Source organism: Balaenoptera acutorostrata, chromosome 18 (genome assembly GCF_949987535.1).
Source record: "Balaenoptera acutorostrata chromosome 18, mBalAcu1.1, whole genome shotgun sequence".
In the NCBI taxonomy this organism is placed as follows: Eukaryota; Metazoa; Chordata; class Mammalia; order Artiodactyla; family Balaenopteridae; genus Balaenoptera; species Balaenoptera acutorostrata.
Window position 1 is genome coordinate 8589273 of NC_080081.1, and position 25467 is coordinate 8614739.

General features: G+C 41.2%; 1 protein-coding gene across 3 annotated transcripts in view; it reads right to left on the minus strand.

Moving 5' to 3' along the window:
- Positions 1 to 1042: 1042 nt before the first annotated feature.
- TPP2 (tripeptidyl peptidase 2) overlaps positions 1043 to 25467 on the minus strand; it is a 69420-nt gene continuing 44995 nt past the window's right edge. Inside the window, exons 17-30 of one of the 3 annotated variants that reach the window (XM_057532875.1) lie at positions 24913 to 25067; positions 23643 to 23759; positions 23303 to 23403; positions 22611 to 22707; positions 21578 to 21715; positions 20006 to 20250; positions 19669 to 19747; positions 17707 to 17745; positions 12042 to 12193; positions 10588 to 10684; positions 9461 to 9591; positions 6046 to 6253; positions 3754 to 3873; positions 1043 to 1981 (exon numbers count right to left, since the gene is read on the minus strand). In XM_057532875.1, the coding sequence (XP_057388858.1) occupies positions 1892 to 1981; positions 3754 to 3873; positions 6046 to 6253; positions 9461 to 9591; positions 10588 to 10684; positions 12042 to 12193; positions 17707 to 17745; positions 19669 to 19747; positions 20006 to 20250; positions 21578 to 21715; positions 22611 to 22707; positions 23303 to 23403; positions 23643 to 23759; positions 24913 to 25067 (1769 nt within the window). In that variant the 3' untranslated portion in view covers positions 1043 to 1891. Of the gene's footprint in view, positions 1982 to 3753; positions 3874 to 6045; positions 6254 to 9449; positions 9592 to 10587; positions 10685 to 12041; positions 12194 to 17706; positions 17746 to 19668; positions 19748 to 20005; positions 20251 to 21577; positions 21716 to 22610; positions 22708 to 23302; positions 23404 to 23642; positions 23760 to 24912; positions 25068 to 25467 lie in introns of those variants that run through there. The other 2 variants (XM_057532877.1, XM_057532878.1) reach the window with 2 other exon arrangements.

Sequence of the window (25467 nt, forward strand, 5' to 3'; positions counted from 1 at the left end):
CAGCCTGGCAATCCCTGGAGACTGTTCCCCAGAAAACACCACGGGCAAGGCCGTCTTTGACTGGACTCAGATCTCTCGCAGGCCGAGAAGCCTTTTCCCAGGGGTTTGTCTAGATGATTCCAGGCAACTGTACAATTTTGTGGCTGCCTTAGATGATGGCTAACCGTTGGGACTAATTAAAAAGCTTAAAGGGAAAGGCTGGGAAACGTCCAGAGGGGCTCAGAAAGCTGTCATATTCCTGGGTACCAGCCACGCACATCGCGGGGCTGAATGCATCCTCAGGGAAGACCTGGGAAGGACCCAAGTGCTCACCCCTGGCTGACCCTAAGGCTCTGTGCTGCAGGTAGTACTTACAGAGATGCCAAACCCGGTTGTAAAACACGTTCTCTAATTAACATCCAGCCAGCAGCACGACCCTGCGGAGTCACCCTACCCCTTCTGAGCATCTCAATGCCCAGACTGGATTGAACCTGTGTATGTGGGAACCTGTATACGTGTAGGTGAAAGTATGTGTTTGTCAGAGAACATGCATGCGGTTGCTCATGGGTGGACTTTAGACTCTAGATGGCTCAGAAACTGTGCAAAATGTCTGCACGCATATTTGCAGCACTTTTTCATAAAGGGTCTAACGTCTTCATCAGATAAAGGAGTCAATTACTCAAAAAACAGTTACGAATGACTAAGACCAGATCTCTGGTAGGCCTTTTACAGTAGTAAATTCTAAGGGAAGATTTAAAAACCATACACACACAAACACATTTGCTATAAGACAGTAGAGGCCTTTTAATATTGTCTACGTGTGTTTATTTTACGGAGGGAGGAGGAAAGAAGTATAGTAGCCAGAGAGATAAAAATAAAAAATTAAACCTACACAAAAGTTAATCACATTAATAAGATTCGGAAATATATTCAAATAATTGCAAGCCTATAAGAAACATTATAAATTATTTCATGTTGAATTTTTTGTCTATGGATTTAATATATTATTCATTTCTGTTCTAACCCCAAATTTTATTTATGAAAAATTAAGACCAACTTTAAGAAGCTTCAATATTCACTTTTATTATTTATAAAAAAATTACGGTATGAGAGTGCATATGGTGTACTGCGATCTTGGGTTTGCACATTTATTCACGTGTTTACATTATTTCAACTTTAATATAAACATACCATAAATGTATCTTTACAATACCTGATACAGATTTAAGCTGTCTGGCACTTATACATGTATTATTAGCTCATTCTGATGCTCTGCACGTCAAGAAGGTGTTACAAGTGATCGGCCTGAAATAACTCCAAGATGAAGACTGACTGAAGCAGTTATGCTCCAGCGTCCGCCACGCATTTATTTGTGCCGGTTTTATTTTCTCCCCTTAATTGAATGTAAACGTTTGCCAAAAAAAAAAAAAAAAAAAATCTGGAAATGAAGTTCTGTTACTTTTTAGTCTAATAAATAATTTTAGCTACGCTTAATGTAGCTTTTTTAAGGCCTTCATACAATTGAAAAAAATTAAAGTCGCACATGTTAAAACTCTGTTCATTTATAAAATAAAAAATAGAATTTTATAGGTTTGCAGTTAAAAGTTACCGTTGAAAATCTCTCATGCATGTAACAGCTGCAACCCAACTGAAAGTCCTTGGTGCTGGCAGCCAGGGCACGGCCCGCTGCCAGCAATGTGAGGCATTAAGAACACACCATGATGTCAGAGGTCTAGATTTACATGTATTAAGCCACACACCAGCAAATTCTCTGATAAATACACATCATTTTAATAATCAGCATTTGATAGCAGATGAAAACATGCATTAGACTAAAAATGCCACAAATTTGTTTTTATATCCATTCACTATAAAACTTTCTTTTTTAAAATTTAAAGTCTTAGTTCCTATTTTAGAATACAGAGTAATCAGGAGGATACATGATGGGGAGCCAGTTTTCAGTAAAAGACGCACAATGGGTCCATCCAAGCAGCTTCATCAGCTGTAATAAAACACACACAATTATTAAAGAACAGATGTTTCAAGCTCAGCATTTAGGGTAAATTCTGTATTAAATATTTAGTAATAATAAAGACGCAGCAGGTAGAACTTTCCTTCCATCAACTCACCCACCAACCTTCCTTCCTACCAACCAGCCTATTGTGGTGATTACCATCATCCCTGCCAACCCTCCTGCTTTCCCTCCCTTCTGTCCTCCTTTCTTCCTATCGACTTGACGTGACTTGCTCCTTTCCTTCCAACCACCCTAGTTTCCTTTCCCTCATTCTTTCTGAATGCCTACGGTAGTCAAACACTGTTCTAGGCATTAGGAAAAAGCACTGAACAAACTCACTTCCCACTTTCAGGAAACTTAAGTTCTATTCAGGAAAGCCAAAGAGAAAGTCAGCAAGCTAATGAACAGATAACAAATGAGTAAATAATAAGAAATGTATCAGGTATATAGTAAAAATAAAACTTGCTATAATACAGACTGGGAAGTGAGATGGTCAAGAAAGGGATCTCTGAGGAGGTGACACTTAAGCTGAAATCTGAATGACAAGAAGAAACCTACTCTGTGAAAATCTGGGGAAGAGCTCTCCACGCAGCTGGAAGAGCTGGGTCCTCGAGAGGGGAAGGGTGCGCGGTGTCAGCCAAGCAGAGAGGAGGCTGGGACGGCGGAAGCAGTGAGGACGCGGGAGTGCGATATGAGATGCAGCTGGAGAGGCCGCTGGCAGAGGCCGGACCACACGGGCCTTACAGGCCACGGGGAGGAGTTTGGATTTTACTCTAAGTGTGACGGAGCTTCACCAGGAGGGGTCTAAAGCCATCTTTTCCGGCTGCTGTGTGGAGAAGAGCCAGCAGGCGAGCAGAGTGGAGGGGAGACAAGTTACGAAACATCCCCTGATGTGAGCATCTGGGTGGATCGTGGGCTTCACAAATGTAAGAGCTCAGTTCATAGCCTACGTGATGAGAAGACATTAAGTTCCAGAAAGAGCTCTCTCAACCTCCTCAAAGATCTGAAGAAGTGAATTTGAAATGTCTTACAATCTGAACTGACAGAAAAGGTCTGAGAGTAAAGATAACCTATAGTTTACTCTAATTACCAGAAATTGCCCCAGGAACCTACAGGTGAGTTTTACATCCAAAGAATACCTTCAATATGAAGACAAGAGCCTCGGCCGCCTTTGGCAGGACCAGCGTACCCCAACCTCCATATACCCTTTAAGCATAAACCAACTATACGTGTACAAAGACAAGGCGAGGCTGAAACAATTTCTGCAGAGTTCAGTAAGTTCTTACACTTGACATTTAATTTGTGCAGAGAGCTCAACCACAGAACTTCCCTGCATATAATACATGGTAAAATAAAAAATGGCCTATCATGTCAAATGAAGAATAAGATCAAACATAAACTCTAGAAGTTCAACCATTTTAGAACTGAGCCAACATGTATTTAAAAGAAATCATCTGTTTCCTTCATAAAGGAAACCTGTCTTCTAACTACACAAAATATGCAATGCATTTTGCCTATGTTGAAGACACTAAAAGCCAAAAATATAGGTTTTCTGGACAGGAGTGAAAAATGTTTTAAAAATTTAAACAGCTTACTGACTACCTTTCATGCATTTATTTTATAGTTCACGTTATGTTAATTAGACTAATAATTAGTCATGATAAAGTTGGTACTGTTTTATCACTACCATAAGGCTTTCTATCTTGTCACTCTACAATATTGAAATGACACCCAACAGTGGCAATTTAAATATCACTTACTTGAATACAGTTTTTCCAGTTTTCTTTTGTTGGTTTTTCTTCCACAAGTTTAGTTGCAAATTTAAGGCCTCTCCCATACATTTTATTTACGAAGGCATGCTTGTATGCAAATGTCAAAACCTACAACGTAAAACAAGATACAGCTTATCTACAAAATATTTACAATTTAAGGCATATTGCTTTAATAATGAAAGAACTGGACTTCCCTGGTGGCGCAGTGGTTAAGAATCCACCTGCCGATGCAGGTGACACAGGTTCGATCCCTGGTCCGGGAAGATCCCACATGCTGCGGAGCAACTAAGCCCGTGCGCCACAACTACTGAGCCTGCGTGCCACAACTACTGAAGCCCGCGTGCCTAGAGCCCGTGCTCCGCAACGAGAGAAGCCACCGCAATGAGAAGCCCGCGCACCGCAACGAAGGGTGGCCCCCGCTCGCCGCAACTAGAGAAAGCCCGTGCGCAGCAACAAAGACCCAATGCAGCCAAAAATAAATAAATAAATAAATAAAAATCCAAGAAAAAAAAATAAAGAAGAAAAATAATGAAAGAATTGAGGCTTTAACAGAGGTGTAGCTTTTCAAATGAACATGTTACATCAAGTAAATTTTAACAACTTTTTAAAACAACAATTAACATCTTTAAAAGAGCTGGGTATCCCACAGAACAGATAATTTATTTGGGGAAAGAAAGCTAGTATGATAAGTCACTAGCTGTTGGAAACCATACCAAAATACCTCTCTGCAAAAGAAAGCAGAGCTAACATAAGTGATTACAAAATTGCAAGTCAGAAGTACAAAACTACAGAGTCACTATGAATTCCTAAAATTGCAAAAGAGGATAAAAGTAAACAAATGAAGTGTCAGATTATATAAACATGTTCTTACTTTCAACTGCTTCCTTTTGTACAAGTTTTCTACCTTTAATTACTGCATCTGTCAAAAATACTCATAACCATTTGTTTATATCTTTAGTCTCCACTTTTAGAATGTGGAGCATGTCCTCAAAGAAAGGAATCCTGTCACACTTACCTGTGTTCTAGAGACAAGGAAAGGGCTCAACAACTGTTGCTACAGACACAGTAAACAGACAGGTGACATAATGCACGCCCCTAACGTAAGAGCGCTGTGGCAAGAACAGAATTCTTTACGACAGCTTTACTGTGATGCTCATCAAGTGTCTATCGACCTGATGCTGGGCCAGGCTCTTATTCACCTTTTTCCCAGCAGCGAGTGCAGTGTCTGGCACACAGCAGACACGAGATAACTTTGTTAGTAGTAACAGCAAGTATTGCTGACGCCCTTCCAGGTACGTGATACTCATTCATAAAAGCCTGCGGTAGGCAGCCCCACAGCCCCACATGAGCATTCAGTCACCCGCCTACGGTCACACAGGTCAAAGTGGCAGGGGCAGAATCCAAGCTCCAAGGGCCTGATTTCAGATCCAAATTCTTAACCTCTGGTGCTGCTTCCTTCGGTTTCTGGAACATTACTGAGTTCCCTCTATAAAAGCACTACTGTACTGAGGTGGAAAAACCTGAAGCAGATAGGAAGAATTTTCTCCTACTTCAGGAGTCTTTACTACTGTTCACCATAGTTAATCTTGAAAACAAGCACCTGTCTACTAAAAAACCCCAATAGTTTGTGCTGGAAGAAGAATTCCACTGATTTCATTTCCTTTTTTCTTCCTTTATGTTCAGAAGAAAGGAAGACTGGCAAATACCTGTAGCTATATAATCTCTACTGTTAAGAATTATAGTAGAGAGCTAGAAGGCATTTTACATGTTTTTATAATCTAAACCCAAAAAGTTCATCAATGTTACTTTTTCTAAACTGGGCTTTAAAAACTGATCAGGTATAAATCAAGATGATAGTTATTTAGAAGTTACAAGAGTTTGGAGAGAAATAACAAATACCTAAACTAACCAGAATACCCCCATCTCCATCCCTGACAAATGCGCACAGGGACAGGTGCGGGAAGGTACGAAGACAGCTTTCAGATGCCCTTAATTTTAGCTGATACATAAATGGCTTAACCAAAAGCCCGCCACACACGTTCTCCAACTGTCTCCCAAGCTAGCGTGGTCCACCAGCCACTGTGCAGACAGACCAAACAATGGTCAAGTGCTTTCTAAGCCGGGAAGACCAGGGAGGCCTCGCTAAGCGCCTCGTCTTCTTCGGAGCCCAGCTCAGCCTCGTTCCATTTACCCTCGTCCTCTCCGGCCGGGCCCGCTGGGCACAAGGGATCTGGGATGCACCCCCAAGAACTGCAGCGAAACAAGAAGGAGAAAGGGTACCTTACTGTCGAAAAGATCAGTCCATTTTGTAGCTTCCCAGAAAGTTTCCGTCAGAGCGTCCAGGGTGCTCTCTCCCTCCTCCTCTCGCCCTTCCAGGTCGCTCGAGGCGGCGCCGTCCTGCTCCTGGGCCTGGAGAAGGCGGTCGGCCAGGGCGCAGCCCTTCCTACACAGGGCGTCCACGAGCGTCGACTTCAGCTTGTCCATGTCACTGTGCGCCAAACCGACACATTCCACACGTCAGGAGAGCGGCTTCAAGAGCGCAGCCTCACCCGAAATTAGCCTCAGGCCTTCTCTGCCTAAGATTCACAAGGCAGGAATGCGGTGCGGCCACGGAGAGACGAGAGACGTCTGCACTGCACAACACCTGAGCCACTGTGTTCCACACACAGACTAAGTGAGTTAGGGTCGCTGTAACTGGCTGAAACAGCAGGCCCTGCACAACACAGGGGAAAGACTGCTGGGTTCTCAATTCTGCCAGCTAAGAAACTCTTAGAACAGTATCTTTTAAGTGTTTCAACTTCTTATAAATGTCAGTCGTTACACACTTGTGTAGTCGTGAACTGTCACGCATACACAGAGCAAAGGAATACAAGGCTTACTCTAGCATTTTAACACATTAACTCATTTATACTCAAAATAATTCTGTGAGCAAAAGACCCTCAGTTGCCTCTATTTTGCAAAAGAGGAAATCGAGACACACAGAGATCAGGCGATCTGTTCGAGGTCCCACAGTTAGGCAGCGGCAGATCCAGAACTCTGAGCTCTGCGGCCGGTCCTGGAACCCCTGCTCTTAATCGCCGGGGCCACCTGCCTTGCTCCAGGCAGGCAGCTTTGTTTCTGATGTGTTCCAAATGCCCAGAACAATGCCTGGCGCGGAACAGACACTCAATAAATTGCTGCTGAATGAAATACAGCAACAGCCTACACTCCTGGGACAGTACTGGCCCCTAGAATGCTTATTTGACGCATCCTGTCCAACTCCTGTCAGATACGTCTAAAGACGAGGATTAAAAGTGCTGAGAAGATGACCAGGAGGCACTCAGATATGGGATGAACAAACTGTCTAACGGTAAGCATGATTTTGAAGGACCCAGAGTGAAACGTGCCACCTATGAAATCTGCTGGGACTATAAAATCAACAATTTGTACAAAAGACAATTAAAATGAGAAGAAGAAGAATTAAAAAAAAAACCCAAAACAACGCCAATAACCTGCTACAACCTAAGTTACCCACCTTAATACATTTGCAATGCAGATGAAATTACGCCTAAAAGATGCCCAAGAGTTTATGAGCAAAGAGTTTCAAAGTTTAGAAGAGCCAACTTTCACTCTCTTTCCTGGGAAGTGTTTCTGGGGACTTGAAGTGCTTGGTCACTGTGGACTTAGGAACAGAAGGATGGTCGGGCTTTCATTTACTGACTCCCTCCTCACCCCACCTCTTCGATGCCAGGCGGCGCCTGACATGTCTCGGCAGTACTTCACTCATGCTTTATAGCAGCCTCAGCGGTCAGCAGTCAAGTGCTTTCCCCACGTTGTGAGGGAGAACGGGGGCCGTGGAACAGAACTGGGCCGGCAGGGCAGGTCTGGATATCCACTCACATACGGCATCCTGACTGACTGTCCTGGCCGCCCAGAGGAGGGCTGCAGGATGCAGAGCTTGGAGGGCAAGCTGGGGTGACAGGCGTGCTGGACTCACCAGGCCTGGATTAAATCACCTTTAAGACCCCTTTCTATTTCCGCATTCTCTGATCCAATAATCTAAATTCCACATATCTGGAATGTTCTCTTCCTACCCTCTTCTAATTTTGAACTGACCTGCTCAGATTAAATACCTATTAATCCATGACGGTTTCCCTGCTCTCCTTCCCATGGGCTTTCACAGTTTAAAATACTTATTATGACTGTTGATCACATTCCATCTAGCAATTATCATCTTCTGTATTAGGCTGTATGTTTTCTAAGAGTAGAGAGTGTCTTGTTCACTTTTTTTACATCCCTCTCAGTGGTGCTACATACAGTGTTTGGTCTCTGAATCAAAGTTAGTTAGGGACTGATCAAGGTGGTAATAGCTACATTTTAGGAAGCAACTTCAATTAGATACTTTAGTGGCCTAAGTAAACTGCAGTTTAATTAAAACTTAGATCCCCTACAAAAAGTTAATATTTTTAAGATTACAAAATGGCCATCTTGCAATTTTTGACACGAGTGACTTAAGCGAAAGCAGCTGGAAATGAGAAATGCATGCCCCAAATAATCCTTTGGCTATAACTGGCATTTCATAATGCACATAACTGGCATTTGTATATAACTGGCATTTCATAAATGGTGGCTGCACCAGCCACTATTATTATTAACAACAATAAAATAGCAATGTTTCGAGAAGGTTCCTTTGGAAAGTGTGAAAGGGTGCTGATAATGGCCAAGAACCTATTTTGAACAAATTTTATTCCGCTTGAACACTGCTGCTTGTAAGATTCGTTGAGACCTATAATATCAGTATAAATGATGTAAGGCCAAGAGTTCTAGCAGTTTAAAATCAAGCGTTTTGTATGTATATAAAAACAATTCTGACCGAAGCAGATGGAATCTTTAAGGGAAACTACCATATTTTCTGGCAGCCTGCACGGTTTCAGTTTATTAGTTACAACAAAGCTAAGAGGAGGAAACTTCCACCCTTGTTAAGTTAACGACCCCCAGGGCTGGAAATAAGCCAAAGCGACAGAGGGGAAACTGGTACTGGGGGTGTTATCAGGAGATGATGGTAAGAGCTCGTGGAAGGGTGAACGGGAAAGCCGCCAGACCATCACACCAGCAAGTGGAAACCACACTCTCACAAGGATGGAGCCTTACAAATGCCTAAACCCAGCTACGTGTCTGCTGTACACATCACGTTAGAGTTTACTAAGGCTAAACTATAATCCCCCCACCCCTGTTCTCCTCAAGTAGTACTGTAAACCCAGTTTCATAAAACTGAAGTTTCCAGATAATGGTTTTAACCCAATTTTATTTCTTACCACTTTACTAATAAGCATTATAAACTAAATTTGGAGTCTGTCACGCTATTGGTCAATAAACACTTGAAAAATTAATTTTATAGGGCGCTCTGTGTTTCCTTCTCCATGTGTCCAGTTCACACATATCCCCCAAATGGCTGGACTGCTTGACCACTGTCACTCAAACCTCTCCACCATGACAGCACCTGATGGTGGAGGAAGCAAACGACTTTTCTTTTGCTTAATCTTAATCTTAAACGACTAGAGAAAATTACTATAAGATATTTAAGGATGGAGTACCCCCAAATCGGTAACTCCAATGATAAGGATATAAAAAATACCAGAAGAGAAGGATATTTTCAATAATTAAAAAAAGTAACTAAGAAATGAGATGCAAGAAAGAGTATTTACTGGTTAGGTACTTTTTTATAATAGCTGCATCGGGCCTGGGGTCAGTCTTCATCGCAATGTAAACTGCTAGGGCCGTCTGATCTATGTGAGAGATAACAGCATTTGCAGCTTCGACAATTTCATTAAGTCTTTTCATTCGTTCCTGGGGAGGAAAAAAAGAAGAAATAAGGAAAAACTGGATGTACCCATGAGCCTCCTGACGCATTTCACTTCCGTGGGTCACGCCCGTGAGAGTTAGGACTCCCGTGGTGCAGGACCAGGTAGGCTGTGCAGCCCAGGGGCTCCGCACTAGCTCCTGGTGTGACCTTTACGACGGTCAGCATCTCTAGAAAACCTGAGCTCAGACGGGAAAATACCTACCCTACGCTCCCCACTGGCGCTGAACAGAGTAATACGCAAGATACGAAGTTCACAGAAATCTAAACTGTTTTCTACAGAGGCAGCTCTTTCCTTGGGTAACTTAAAAGTTCAGAAACGTGATCAGCTATGTTACCCCAGTCCCACAGCACATGAAAACAGAAGTAAAAAAAGCACTAGTTGATGAGACAAATTCTAATTTATTACTGAAATCTCAGAAATGAGAGTAAACAGGAATAGAACCAACAGAGTCTCACTATGGGCACCGGGGTGTCCTGGTGTCCTCAGCAATCTGGCTCCTCACAGGGCCTTCGGGCTCACACTCAACCCTTGAGGACTCTTAACTGATTATGGCTACAAGCACTTTCTACAGCCAGGACTCCCAGTGAGAGCTGGTCCACTGAAGGCAGCTGGGAGCTACACGGCCAATTCTTAGAACTTAGAAACAAAGTTAGCCAAGTGAGTGCAGAGGAGCTCCGCTTTTGCGGCGGGTGCCTTAGACTTCCAGCAGGCCCACGACCACTGCCTTGTGCTCCCGGCTCTTCAGGTCAAGGTCAGAAAAGCCATCCTTAGGGTTTCCTAGCTACTCCTCCTCCCACTGACCAAACGTGAGTCCTGAGTCAGCTTAATGAAAATAGCTCAACAGAACATTCAATCTGAGGCGACACGTTTTCAGTCAGCAAGAAGAGAAGACAAAGACTGCCCCCTTATTCCAAAGGCAAACCTTATCTAATACTGCAAACAAAATAAGAGAATCATAGTAAAGTTGAACACGCCCAACCTTTTCAGCATCCAACTGATGGAGTCGTGCAACGTACAGAGGGAGATAATTAGGGTATGTTTCCTTCAATTCATTATAAATGTCACTAGAATCCAGCCTACGTATGCAAGAAAGAAAAACAGTCATTATTTCAGTTCTTTTAGAAAGAAAATAATTTGTCTTTCATATTACTTAACATTGTTTTGAAGTTCCAGTCAATAACCTAAGGTATCAATCTGAAATATAATTACTGACAAAGATTGTATTTATTTGCAGGCAGTATAAATATGCTTACCGAGAAAACCAAAAAAAAAAAAAAACAAACCAGAAATTATTTCATTTATGAGTTTAATAAGATGGTCAGATGAAAGTAAGCATCAACAGCTTTCCATCGTACCAGCTATAAGTAGATTTATCAACAGGAGGGAAAAAAACATTCAAAAACAGTTAAGAAAGATTAAAAGATCTAGAAATGCCTAAGGTCTACAAAGAAGGAAAATTTCCACTGTTTTGGAAGAATCTGAAGTCCTGAATGAACAAAGAGACAGAAGTTCCACGTTCCCAGCTGGGGAAGCTGAATAAACTATGTCTGTTCTTACTGACTACACGGCGGGAGGGGCAGCGGCTGCGGCAGAGGCCGAGGTTCGCCCCGCCTGGCGGGACACCACGGCTCCCAGTAGGGGCGGGGCCGCCGGGCCTGCGTTCTCAGCAGGGCCCACCTGGCAGACCCTCTGCGCCATGAGCAGGGGCTGAGCAGGAGAGAGCCCCCGCCTCCCAACGCAATTCACCCAGGACTTGGCCTCAGCAGCAGGCCGCGCGGCTGGGGTGCCGGCCGACACGTGCCGACCCCCTGCTCCTCCCGGCACGGGAGTCCTCCAAGCCAACGGGACAGGAAGCCTGCGGTCCTGGCTGCAGCCAGTCTGGAGGAGGCTCCGCATCACTGAGCTGGGAGCGGGAGGAGCGTGACCTTGGCTCACATACCAGAGTCTCACTTTTCTTACTGAACTTTTGTAGATATTCTTAAATAGGTGTTTCTCCCTTTGCTGTCTGTCCTTAGGATCAATTCCAGAGGTTTAAAAAGGTTGTTTTAAATTTGCTCGTAATCAAATAGTAACTGGAAAACCAGGACACAGTATCACTCACCTGCTACATGTATAAATACAGAGACAACTAATAACAACAGGACAATGATTATCTTTGGAAAGGGGGCAAAAAGTGATTTCTTTTCTCTTTTGTACCTTCCAATAAAATTCTCTTCCAAGAGCAGGTCAGAGTAAGGATTAAAATTTTAAAAATTCTTATCACAAAAGGGAATTAAAAGACTAAATATAATTACAAGAAAATTGAAGAGCACTTGCAGGCCTATCCACTGTTAACATTTCTGAATATGTAGCCTTTGCATACACACACCATACTGTAGTAACTGGGAAAATAGAAGTAAACGCTTAGAGGATTAAAATTCATTTAAAACTTACTTTGTCATCCACTGAATTTTAAGATCTCGTAATGCTTCAGTAAACTCTTCTTTTAAATCTTTCTCTTTTTCTGAATCTTTTTCTTTGTCTTTGCTGCCATTCTTAGTCTTTGTTGGTGGAGATATTAGGTAGTAATGAACAGGGATTACATCCTGTGAAAAATGAATGTGGAGAGAGTCTTAGATTAACATGCTTCATTTTCCTTATTTAAAAATCTTCAATAGCCGAACAGCACGTAACATCGGCTGCACTTGAGCGGTACTACACTGTATTTCAGATTCTAAGGGCCAAAAATACATCTAAAGTTCCAATCTGAGATCAAAGTAATTTTCTCCCAAACTTTAAAGCTCATGCTTCTAATAACTCCTTTAAAACAAGGAAATAAGAACAAACTTTTCTCCATTTAAGTGTTATTTGGTATTCTTAGTTTTACTTGACAGACTGACTACAAAAACGTACTGAGCTTTCACATTTTACATCTGAGAAGAGAAAATAATTAAATTTTAAAGAAAGAAAGAAAAGATCCGCTTTTCTAATTAAATTTGAAGAGAAATTTCTTTCTTCATTCAATCCACAGGACTTACTGAGCGCCCGCGGTGTGCAAGGGTAATAGCTCCGAAGAGGTGAGGGACAAAGCAGACAAGGGCCTTTCACCCTCTGGGAAGACAGCCAACAAACGCGTAGGTAAATAAACAACTTCAGGAACGACACGTGATACGAAGACGACAGAACAGAGTAAGTGGACAGAGCGTGACGGCTGGGTAAGGGGGGACCCGCGCAGACCAAGTGGTCATGGAGACACTCTGCGGAGCCTCAGTGACCTCAAGGAATAAACCGCAGTGAACCTGAATAACCAAAACGCGGAGAGGAGGAGGCGTGCGGGGACAAGACGAGCACCTGCAGAAACCTGAGGGGGGCGCAGCAAGCGCAAGGTGGGGTTCTGAGAAAGGGCAGCGGCCACAGTAAGCAAGCAGGGAGGACAGAGTACGGGCAAAAAACACAGGTTTTATTCTAGGTGCCACAGGAAGAGGTGTATGCAAGGCAGTGACACAATTAAGGATTTTTGCTTTTTGTTTAATAACTCTGGATCCTGTATGGATTAAACACTTTGGGGTTTTTTTTGTTTTTGTTTTTTAATAACTCTTGATACTACATGGAGAATGGATGACAGAGGCCAAAGTGGAAAAAGAGAAAACAAGTTGGGACGCAGACCCAGGTGTCCCGACACTGCCTGGAACTAAAGGACAGGCTATAGAAAAGGAAGCAATAAATGAACATGAGATGTCCCGGGAAGGCAGGACCGATGGTGGTTGCTGGTGGTATTTAATACGAGGGGCTGAATGAGACCAGCAGGGGTGAGGAAGGGGGAAAAGAGAAAGCCCAGGAGTGGTCCAAAGCTTTCCACTGCGGAGGGAGAGCCTGAGGTCACGGCAGCCCCGGGGAAAAGCCAGCATGAAGATTGAGCGCGGCCGGCTAGTGACAGCTTGCGGAAAGGCAGCGTCAGGCGGGAGAAGTAACTGTCAAACCTGACAGCACAGCGGCCGCTGATCACCGACAGAGCAAGGGCGGCAGGGGAGGCTGGCGGGGGGCAGGGGGCGGAGAGTAAAGGCCGAGTGAGAGGGCGATGAGAAGTAAACAGGTATGGGTGGTCCTTTTGAGAAGTTTTGCTTTAAAGAGAGCAAGTGTAACTACACCTATTTGTGTCTATTTTATTAGCAAGTGAGTCTTGTGAAAAGTAATGCAGGATCTGGGAAATGAAATCACCTGTTATAGTTGCTAGATCCGTTTCTGGCACAGTAACTAGGTGTCCCTAATTAAATCATTATTTATTAAGACAATTTCTAAAACTCTATCTTTAGGTTTATATTAAAAACGCTGCTAAACTTAAAATCTTATATTTGTTTTAATTAACAAAGTTTCTAAAATTGGAACAAATTACACTATCAAAATTGTTAAGGCCCTCATCACATAATTTCAGAAAAAACTCTGCACAGGTTGAGTCACAAACTAGTACTGGCCCCATCTTCCCTGAGGTGTAAATACTACATAAATATGTCCATTTTAACAATTTTCACAATTAAACTTTATTTGGGGATATAACAGTAAATATAAGGAGCTACTGTTGTCGTAGCTCTAATAAAATAGTAACCACCATTTCAGTACAAGCCATTTAAAGCACAGAAAACCACTGGTGGAGGAGAACCCCAGAAAGCCTTTCTTAGCCGTTTGAGCACCACTCTCCCCTGAGGTCAGGCAGCGAGTCTGCAAGCGCAGGTCTTCAGTGAAGTGTGAGCCTGGGAAGGCGAATCAGCCCTCCCGTGGGCAGCCTCCTTGCGGTCCCTGCCACCCATCCTGCGCTCCTTCTCGAGGTTTACTCTGCTGGGGGGACACTGCCCTAAGCTTAAGCCGAGTTAAAAGGGTCTGCAACACTGAGTGGGTAACTGACCACCAAGTTCTCAGGGTAACAGCCCACTTCAGCGTCCTCTGTTTAGCAGAGACAACGCACCTAAGCATTAAAGGTGTAAGTGGCCTCCAACATTTACTATGTTAACAGGGCCCCACTTCCTTTGCAGTCAGGCTCCTGTGCCGCCCAGTGTGCTGGAACGTGCCTGCACCTGCGTTCACTGCGTGCACCCACCCCTGCTGTCCCCTCCTCCTCGCCTGAGCAGGGAGAGGGACACACTTCAGGAGGCCAGGTCTCTCTGTTGTGAGGCAATTCTTCCTCTGAGGCTCAGAGGTTAAGGCATTTGCTGAGATGTTTTAGTAAAGAGAGAAAACAGAATTGAATTGAAAGTGAACAATCCATTAAACTTAATCGATGGTCAACAATGAACTCTAACAAAGATCTGCAAATAGAGAGAAACCAGATATAACAGCAACCATAAACTATCCCTAAAAATGCAAAAGATACTGGGAGAGTTAATGATGAATGGCCTTGGGGTGGGGGTGGGGGGACCAAGATTTTGTAATCGGCATTTTACATAGTAAATCTGTACCAAATTAGTAATCATAAAGGCTGGTGTTATCCTATAAAATATTTCAGGACAAGAGCTGCTTCTTGTTACTAAATATTATGGACACGGTAGTTTTAGTCCCCAACCAAAGGAGACATGAAGTTATTTTTCATTTATTTTATCATGGTCTTCTGTTCTTTTTGTCAGTAAGTATTTTTACAACTCAACTTCTCAAGGGCTTAGCATAGGGTCCATTTAACAGAAATGATTGTGTACCATTAAATCATAAGAAATCTTGATTATGATTTAAAAAGACAGTCAAAGAAGACTCTTCAGAGCAGAAATACTACAATATAAGCTCTCTATAGCAGACACTTAACAGTAAGCATATTTTTTAAGAAAAAAATTACTCCATTATTACAAAGTATTTCAACAGTGTTTGAATTGAATGATATTTAGAAAACCAAATCTATCTGCCAAACCAATAACTATTTAACATACCACCATTTAAATTTCAGTTCAAAACATAATACCCTTAGCTCTTATATGATTAAAAACTATAAATTCAAAATTTTAATATCTTTACACAAACTAAAATAGCTATTTAAAAAATTAATGTCATATCTGAGTGCTATTTATGTTAAAAATAACTATATTCTTTCATATTACAATGAACTTAAAAAAGGGTAACATACATTTTCAACTCAAAAGTCACTGAAACCTAGAGGACAAATCCATTGAGGATTATGTGTACAAAGTTGGTATTTTGTTCAGGCAATAAATTATATATTTTGTAATGTGACTATAAAACTATATAAAATAACGATTATTTTTAAAACAAGGGCTTCACGTGCACTCGCACTGAAGATGGGGAGAAACGGGAGGAAGTGACTCCAGCTGCCCAGCTCTAGAAGCTTCACTAACCGTCAATTAACAATAACGTTCCTGTTCATTTGATAGTTTCCCATCTCAAATAATCTAATACAAACCAAAGGCACCAAAACTCCACAAGATCCACCAAACAACACAATAGAAAGAAAAACCCCAGCTCTGCCTTCGGGACGTGCACCTTCTTTTTAGTAGGCTCCGAGAATGCCTGCTCCTCATTCTCTGAAGCACTGGCTTTCAGGCTATTTTTCAAAATGAATCAAAGATAATTTGTGCATAAAATGAAATTACAGTTTTATGAGTCTGATGAACGGACATTTTCTGTTTTTATTCTGTTCTTGTTTTAATGCTGGTTAAGTTCCATTAAATGAATTTACATGGCCTTCAAATGGGTAAAGACGCTCAGTTGAGAAATATGGTCTACAGAGAAGCCGATATTCCTTTACCTGGGAAGATAACCCCCAGTGGTGTATTTTGTTTGCACAAAGTCTTTACCACTACATAATCATATAGAATTTTAGAGGTCATTTTAATAAAGACATTTTATCTATTATAAAATGGTGGTCCCCAGTTTCACATCACTATGAATTAAGAAACACTGAATTATCTTTTATTTCTTCTTAAAACACTAATTCTTGCCCTGCAGTGCTCCCTGCACGCAGGAGAGAAGTCACTATGATGACGAATGATGTCAGCAGGTCAACAGGCAGGTTTATTTTATAGTTTCAAAATTGTGCTTTTTGTTAAAAAAGCACCTCTGCCAGAGAGCTCATCAAATATGTATCCCTTTCTCTAAACTAGACCTGAAGTACCATTTTTCAAATTAAATTTGGCTCCAGCAGTCAATCAGAGATTGTCAGGTAAGCTGCAGAGAAGCTGCTCGGATCACCTACTAGTTACGGTCTTACAAGCTGCTCCTGCTCTCAGTGTAAGTTTTTTGTTTTTGTTTTTTTAGATTTAGTTCTATTTATTTATTTATTTATTTATTTATTTATTTATTTATTTATTTATTTATTTATTTATTTATGGATATGTTGGGTCTTCATTTCTGTGCGAGGGCTTTCTCTAGTTATGGCAAGCGGGGGCCACTCTTCATCGCGGTGCACGGGCCTCTCACTATCGCGGCCTCTCTTGTTGCGGAGCACAGCCTCCAGACGCGCAGGCTCAGTAATTGTGGCTCACGGGCCCAGCTGCTCCGTGGAATGTGGGATCTTCCCAGACCAGGGCTCGAACCCGTGTGCCCTGCATTGGCAGGCAGATTCTCAACCACTGCGCCACCAGGGAAGCCCTCAGTGTAAGTTTTAATGTGGGGCCAGCAGTCCTCATTTCTGTTTCTGCTCCGCCCACTGCCCTTTCCGTCTCTGCCTTTCCAGGACGCAGAAGATGCAAGAGCAGGAAAAAAAATTTCACTTTAAACATTTTAATAATATTTTATTAATCAAATCATCTAATTTAAGAATGACTTTAGACTTCAAAAATAATTGTTCTGTCATATATAGCTAAAAAAAATCATTCACCTTTCTATAGGATTTTAGATATGCCAAAGTTCAAATATTATTACTTGGTCATACCTGCAGTAAGAAATGAATAGCATTAACATGTTCTCTATACACATATAAACCAGGGGTCTTCAAGCAATTTATGGTAGGAAAAAAAACTTTAAGAAAGCAGTTTGTCAACACCGCACTATACTGCAGAAATTAAAGAAAGGAAACTAAGGGAGAGATTTTTTTTAAAAAAAGATAATAGTGACAGAAAAAGAAGTTTAACTAGTATGCAAATAAGGCTTTAAGACATCTTTTTAAAGAACTGACAATCAGTACCTTTTTAAATTTTCCTTGTCGTTTTGCTGCAGACTGCCCCTGGGAGTTAGAACGACATTCTGTAAGAAAACATGCGTAATCTACACAGGATGGAGATACCACCTCTGTCTATTTTTCTGCCAGTTTCCGTCCCACCTGTATGCGTCACAGTACTTAGAAGGGTCAGGTCTGTCATTAAAATGGCAGGCTTTTAAAGAAAGCAATACTGCCACTTTCATTTTTTTTTTTTTTAATAAAAATGCACTCAAATGTGTTCTTCCTAAGGGTCAATGTTTTTCAGCTTTTTATTTCAAAAGTTTGTAGAGCAAAATTCATTAGTTACCCAAACAGTTTTGAAAACATTAAATTTAGGTGACGGTCCGCAGAGTCAGACGTTCAAGGCTGTCACAACAATCACACACGCCCATGCACTAGAAACAGCATCGTTCGAGGTAACTGGGAATGTCAGAGAGGAGCAAGAGGGACAGTTACCTTCCCAGCTGCCAGAACCGCAAGGAATGCGCCACGACTGAGATCCGGTGAAATAAACAATGTGCTGGGAATTATAATTAACTCTATAGCTTTAGGTTTTCTCAAGAAAATCTACCCTGGTAAGTAGTAACTATAGTCAATCCCACCTGTTTATAATTTAATTTCACAACGGCCTCTTAAAGAATGCAGCCAGGAAGCAGTAACTATCTCTGAATCGCTGAAAGCATATTTCTAATAACAGTGCTCTTCTGCTCTCTTACTCATCACAGGCAGTAGACACTTCAGAAGTTATCTGCATGAGAAGCCTCACTGTCGAAGCCCCATAGCAGAGGCAGCAATATTTCCCATAGCGGAAAATGAAACCTACTTAAAAAGACCTGGACCAGGACTTCTTAAATCAGTGCACCTATGAATTCCAGTAACTACTGATTCACTTCACATTCTACTAAGGCTATATTATACTGAAGTACTTATAATTTATACTAAAGTACATATAAGTAAATAGTACGGACTGAAATGAGACTCAAGAAATGTCAGGGCAAACGACTTGTTCTAAGCACACAGTCCTACGTGATGACGCTCCTATGACAGCGAATAAACCATCTTTGGTTCAACAGCGGTAAGACATGAGAATCCTTGTGAAGAGGTTTGAGCTCTATTCATTTTGATAACAGCACTTATAAATTCCAGAATTAGGTGGCAGACTTACTTTGTAAAAACTAATGCTAAAGAGAAATGCAGAACTATAAGAATGACAACTTTTACTGGCGTTGAGCTAAAATGACATTATGACAGAGGGTGATAGATTTATATAAACACTATTCTCACAATAAATTTGTAATGAAAACAGATGGAAAAACTAAAACAGGTACTATCAAACCATAACAATTATCTCTAAAATATAACAACCAGAAACATGTTTTTAACAAAAAGCACAATTTTGAAACTATAAAATAAACCTTAACGCCAAAAGAAATAACTACCTTGTAGGTAACTACGTAACTACACAAAATTCCAATAAGAGAAAGATCTGTACAAGTGAAAAATACTGTTTATTAGTAGTAATTGTCCTGACTGGTTTTTAGAAGTCACCCAAGAAGATCTGATTTATTCCTATATCCACAATATTATGTTAGCTAAAACTCTATAAATTCTCTAATTTTAAAAACATCCCATTCACTTAAGCCAAGTTTGATCTGGATCTACATATTTCACGGGGAAGTTCAAGTATATTAGCTGTGCAAGGCAGAACAGGTTCAAGGCCCAAGTACTTAGGCTTGGGAAAAAGAATACTAAATATATAAAAATACAACCAAATATTAATTGACCTTTACTAGCAACTTGGGGAAAAAAAACTATTAAATTTCTTTTTCCAGAGAGATCTTCTCTTTTACTCATTCTGAAATGTAGAATTAATTTCCATTTTTAAGGAAATGGAAATTTTGGAACAGGCACTTTTCAGTGTAAAAAAAAAAAAAACCTAATACTTACAGCTTTCTTTCCGAGTTCGGTCTTTGACAACGTTAAGGATCCTGCAAGGTAGCATCCAGGTCCTGCCCCTTTAGGTATTCTAATAAGAAGATTCAAAAGAGGGGAAAAGGAACAAAAAAGAAAGTTTCACAAAGAGAATTAGGGGGAAAAACATCAAAACAATTGCATTCTGAAATAATTTTCGTAGCTAAGATTTCAAAAACCAAAGGGAGAAATAACCTTAGTCTAAAATGGCAAATGACAACACAGTGTCAGTGTAGCCTAATATTATAAACTAGCATTTAAGGACTACAGAGTATAAGATGGAGAGTGAGTGTTAAGCAATGTTATCACTTACTTGTCATCAGGTAAGGAAGTAACAAAGAATGGCTGGTTATATTTGGGTGGTAATGTCAAGTTACTTGATTTCTTCTTTCCTAGAAGTGCAAGACTATGATTTTCATGAATATCTAAGCTCAAGGTATTAGACAACCTATGAGAAACAATAAATGGAAGATCTTTAAGACGTTCCAAATCACTGATTTGCTCATGACGAATCTGTAGTCGAATTGTATAATCTCCTTTCTCCAGTTTCAAAGAATACTATAAAAGAAAAACAACATTTGGGAAAAGTAAGGTTTAGCCACATGAACGAAAATTACAGTAAGAGGATAAACAGTAAGAATTACCACTTACAGAGTGCTTACAGTATGTGAGGTACAGTGCAAGTTACGACACACACATGACATGCACACAACGTCCCGACTGGACGTCAAGTGAGCTGGCCAAGGTCACGTCCAGAGCAGAGGATAAGGGAGCTGAAGGCAGCCAAGCCCTCAGCCCTCAGCCCTCCCACAACAACAGGCCACTCCTAGGCGCCCAGCTGAATCAGCATCCGCTCAAGACTGGAAAAGGCAACGACTTTCTAGTTCCTGGGTCTTCACAGGCACGGATAAAACGACACCAAGAATGAGCAAAACTGAGGTGCTGTGTAATATCTCAGACAGACACACACACGGGTCTGGATACACGTGACTGGTAACCTTTGGATCATAACCACCATGCCGCGCCCGTTTACTGCAGACGGGAACGACAGGGAGCCAGTGGAGACACGGGAGTACAGAGCTACCACGCTCCACCCAGGCAGCCTGCTCAAGAGGACGGAACGCTGCATTCTGCAGCAGCAGTTTCTTCTGAGATTTTAAAAGCAACCAAAGGAATGGCTGCAATAACCCAGTCTGTACTGAGGAGACGTGCCAGGGCCTGGCTTTGAGGAGAAAAAGGAAACCATTCCTTGAATGACTAACTGAAAACCCTGCGTAAATTATTTTTATTATTTAGCATAAAATTATAAAGGTTACAGGAAATAGCTCATTTCTCTGTCACAGTCTTTCAATCAGGGATAAGATTTCTATAAATTACACGATTAAAAGATTTTTTTCCTTCCAAATGGCAGTGCCAGGCACAGTGCTTGGCATATAGTAAGTGCTCACTACACAGCTGACCAAGAAGAAACATATTTCAAAGTTCTAATAAACTGAAGACACTTGGCACTGCCGTTGGGCTCTGGATCCAGTTCAGACCTGGGATCACTTCAAGGCGCTCACATATCCCGGACGATGTGCTTTCACCGTTCAGATAGGGGCAAGCACTGGGTAGGAAGGAGAAATACTAAAAATAAAAAGCTCTGCTGGCCAGCGTCTGCGAGCATCCCCCTGGCCCTCCTTTACCCCGAAGCCGGAATCAGCCCAACCATGGGGCTGAAAAGCTGTCACGGTCTGTCCTGCAACAGACAGCTGAGCTGCTAGCCGTGTGTCCAAGTACTAAACGCACAACCACACTGGTGTTTAAAAAGCAGCCACGTTACCAGAGCGAGAATCCGGGCTTCATCAGCTCAAGAAACAGCTCCTGTTAATTCTAAAAATCATACCTGATGAGGGTAGGCATCGCCGGAACCCATCTGTCTTTTGTTCTGGTCAAATATAATCCACAGCTGGCTGTCAAATTCTGATTCGTACAACAATTCACAAAGCAGGGGGCAGCTTGGAGTCACTTCCCCACTCTTGGGCTGTGGGGGGGGAAAAAAAAAAAAAAGAATGATTATTTGATGTGGTTTATATGATTTCTAATGTAGATCTGTAATATTGCTATTGATCAGACTTTTACATTAAAAGTATTAAAAATATTTTCTTGCAGTAACCAATTTCAAAAATGCAGAACACATCCAGGATTTCGGGACTAATAAAAGGTACTTCTCTTTTACAAGGTTTAAAAAACACAAACCTAGCTAATTGTATTCATTACTAAAGCAATACCTATTCTTCAGGACCCCTAATTAACTGGTTTCTTAATAAAACTAAAAATTTCTTTATAAAGTTGAAATTAGACAATCCACTAAAATCAATCATCTCCCCAACAGTAATTCATATTATGCTTCAGTAAGAGTTTTACTAAAATCTTACTGATCCTCCATAAACTTCGATCTGATTTTTATGCCCATCTCAGCTACCTTTACCACCCATTCAACCTAGGAGCTATTCTGATGCCTCACTGTGCCAACACCTGCTTCACAGAGAGCAATCAGGCCTGGTTCCATAACCAGAAGGCATCTGGCTTCGACAAGACATCAAACCAGTGGACGGCTACCGCAGAACAGGCAGGTGTCAGCGATTACAAAAACTAAGGCTCAAAGGCCAGGTCACCACCAAATTAGCATCTGTGACTTCAGATCTGAATGGTACTTAGATCGTTCTATATCATAATTTCCCAAAGAATAATTCTAAATTAACCAGGGTTAATTACTTGTTTCTATTTCATATATATGTATGTCACACACACACACACACACACACACACACACACACACACACACACTGAATACACTGTCCTTCCATTTTTGATTTTATGATTCATAGAACACAAGAGTTCTTTGTAAGGGTACGCTTGGTTACACAAACACTTACTTGATGAAAGTTGTAAGTCAGGATCATCTCATAAAGTTGACGATTATTTGGCAAAACGTCCCTTGATCCTAAAGGTTTTGTTTTTGCACTCAGTGGGCTGTAATCAGACAATTGCATAGGAGTTCATTTAAATGAGAGAAAACTATAATCAGCAAAATCTACATCATATCACAATAAATGACAAATGAGCATTCCTAGACGCTGTCCTTTTCCGTGTATGTTGTAATATTTTAATCATTAACTTATATAATTCTTTATTGACTGAACCACAGCAATACACAGTTAAATTCTGCAGTATTACAAAAGTAATCTTCTCATGACAAAAACATTTTCAACCATCAACTGACAGTCTCAACAGAATCAGATCCCAGGACTAGGTGACAGTCCCTCACAGTGCTGAAGGACAGGGTTTGACCGCAGACAGCCCTGCCCTCGTCACGGGATGGGCCCTGCCAGGTGCCAGAGCAAGGGCTCTAGGCACGTGTCACTTAAAGCCAGAAGCTGCCGCTGCAGCTGCCTCTCAGAGACCCGCCGGGTTCCCTGGGCTGGAAAGTCGTGAACTGAATTTTCACGTCCAGCACTCACATGACTGAAAATAAGAGAGACCCTTTCCAAAGAGTGAAGAGACGCCCATCCCCCCACCCCCGTCACACTGACACCCAACATTTGCAGCCCTAAAACATTGAAGATACCGCAGTGTTTGGACCCAGCTCTTCAAAGTTATGCAGGGAGCCAGATCTTCATATTTCAAGGAGGACTGAACATCAAAACGGTTGATCCCTTCTGATGCGTGCTACAAAGGATATTTATCAAATTAGTTTCTCAAACTTTACTGAAAACAAACTGCATTTTTAAACAATACTTGGACCTAAATGTGTCAGACACAAAGTTTATAAGCACCCATGAACAAAGACTACTGTTATTTCCAGAACCATAGGTAATCTCCCCATTAAAATGTAAACCCAACCATTGAAATTATTTCACAGTAACACAAATAACTGACATTAAAAATGATGGAAATGTGGAACTTACAATGTTTAACTGAGGAGCAGTACATACTATCCCATGAAAAGAAACGGTATAATCAATATTGACATCACTAAGACTTGCCCACCAACGAGCAATGCAAAACTCAATTGCTTTCCCACCCTGCAAAGAAAAATGAAATTAAATTACCAATGCGTAAATCACAAAACATAAATAGGTGTTTCAAAGCAGTTCTATGCTTTCAAACTTTTCCTATTTGTACAGCAGGAAAATTCACAGAACCTTATCATTAGCTATGCCTGAAGTTACACAAATCACAGTTGCTGAGACAGAGTGCAGGTATTTAAATACACAGTTATTTACTCATAATCCTAAACTGCTTGTCGTAAGAGGGCTGAGGTAGCTTCTGAAGTACATGTAATAAAATAATGGTGAAAACAAACTGGAATAAAAACTTGGGACCAAAGGAAAAATAATTAAGAACAATGACAAGAGAAGGGGTATGACAGCTTTGTGAGGCATATTCAATAGCCACAGCTGAGTTTTGGGCTCAAGAGCTGCCTGGCAACCAAAGCCAAATGAAATTATGGTCACTCATATCTTTCTTCCTATTAAAAAAATTAAAAACAAAAGCTGTTCTTTGAACACTGAGTTTTAAATTAAGTTTTCTAGTAATCAGTGCATTAGAAAGTTTAAAGTGAACCATATTACTCTATAACACATACAAGGACACAAGTCAAAGTTATCAGAAACATAAGAGATACAGGAAAGATGAGGCAGCCATCTGAAAACACTAAGTAGCAAGTTCAAGAAAGAACATCAGTGCATTCACCTTCTAGAAGGAAGGGCTGGGCACCATTTCTAACACTACAGACAAGCCTGGAGAGCTGCCACACTTGAAGTAATTTGTAGGAAGGAGTAGCAGTTTCACCTACACAGCAAATTAACCTCATGGATTCTTAACAACAGGGCATTAATAAAATAACTAAAATAAGTAGAAAACACGGAGAAAAGTCTTAAACATGGATATAATCTACTGTACGATGAGGAGACAATCTCAACCAGGGTCCACTTTGTGAGGCGTCAGCATCTAGCAGACCAGCACTTTCCTAAGAGATAAACATTTACCTCGACTTGGTCGCAAGTATCCTAGTAAGACGACCTATCTTCCCACGTTATTCAGCATTAATAAAATATACAGTCCCCATGTGCTCTGAATACAAACTATAAAATCAAATTCAAATACTCAGTCTTAGCCCACACCCAGAAAGAAAGGAAACGGTTTCAGGATTCCAGACTGTTAATTAAAACTTACTAAGACAGGAAAAGCTTCAGTCAGCGTTCCTTTCTCTGGAAGGGAACAAAACTTATAGAACTCATGACTTCGATAGGCTCTCTGCTTCACAAGCTGCACCGCATGAAGAACAAACTTGGCAGACACCTCAGAAGAACAGGAGCACACCGTAACTTCTACGACGAGAAGGGAAGAAGCAACATTTTAACTGACAAGATTTAAAATGGACACAAAATGGCTTTCATAATGCCTACTTTGGGGGAAATACTGTATCAAGAGAATGAAATGATATATTCAAATGAAATCTGCATATTTCCTTAAAAACAATGAACTGACAGAGTATTAATAAAGATGAGAGGGTAGAAAATTTAGCTATGGAAAATAAATAAATCAGGACTAAAATAAGCAACCGCTATGCTGCAAACAGCAGGAAACAGCAAGCTGTCCACAGATGGACACACAATTATCCTAGTCAGGTAATTTTTTAAATCCCTCCCTCCTCTGTTACTAAGTTCAACCTTTCCTCTTGGTTTAGCTAAAAACCAATCAATTCTTGGTAAAGAGGGTATTAATTTT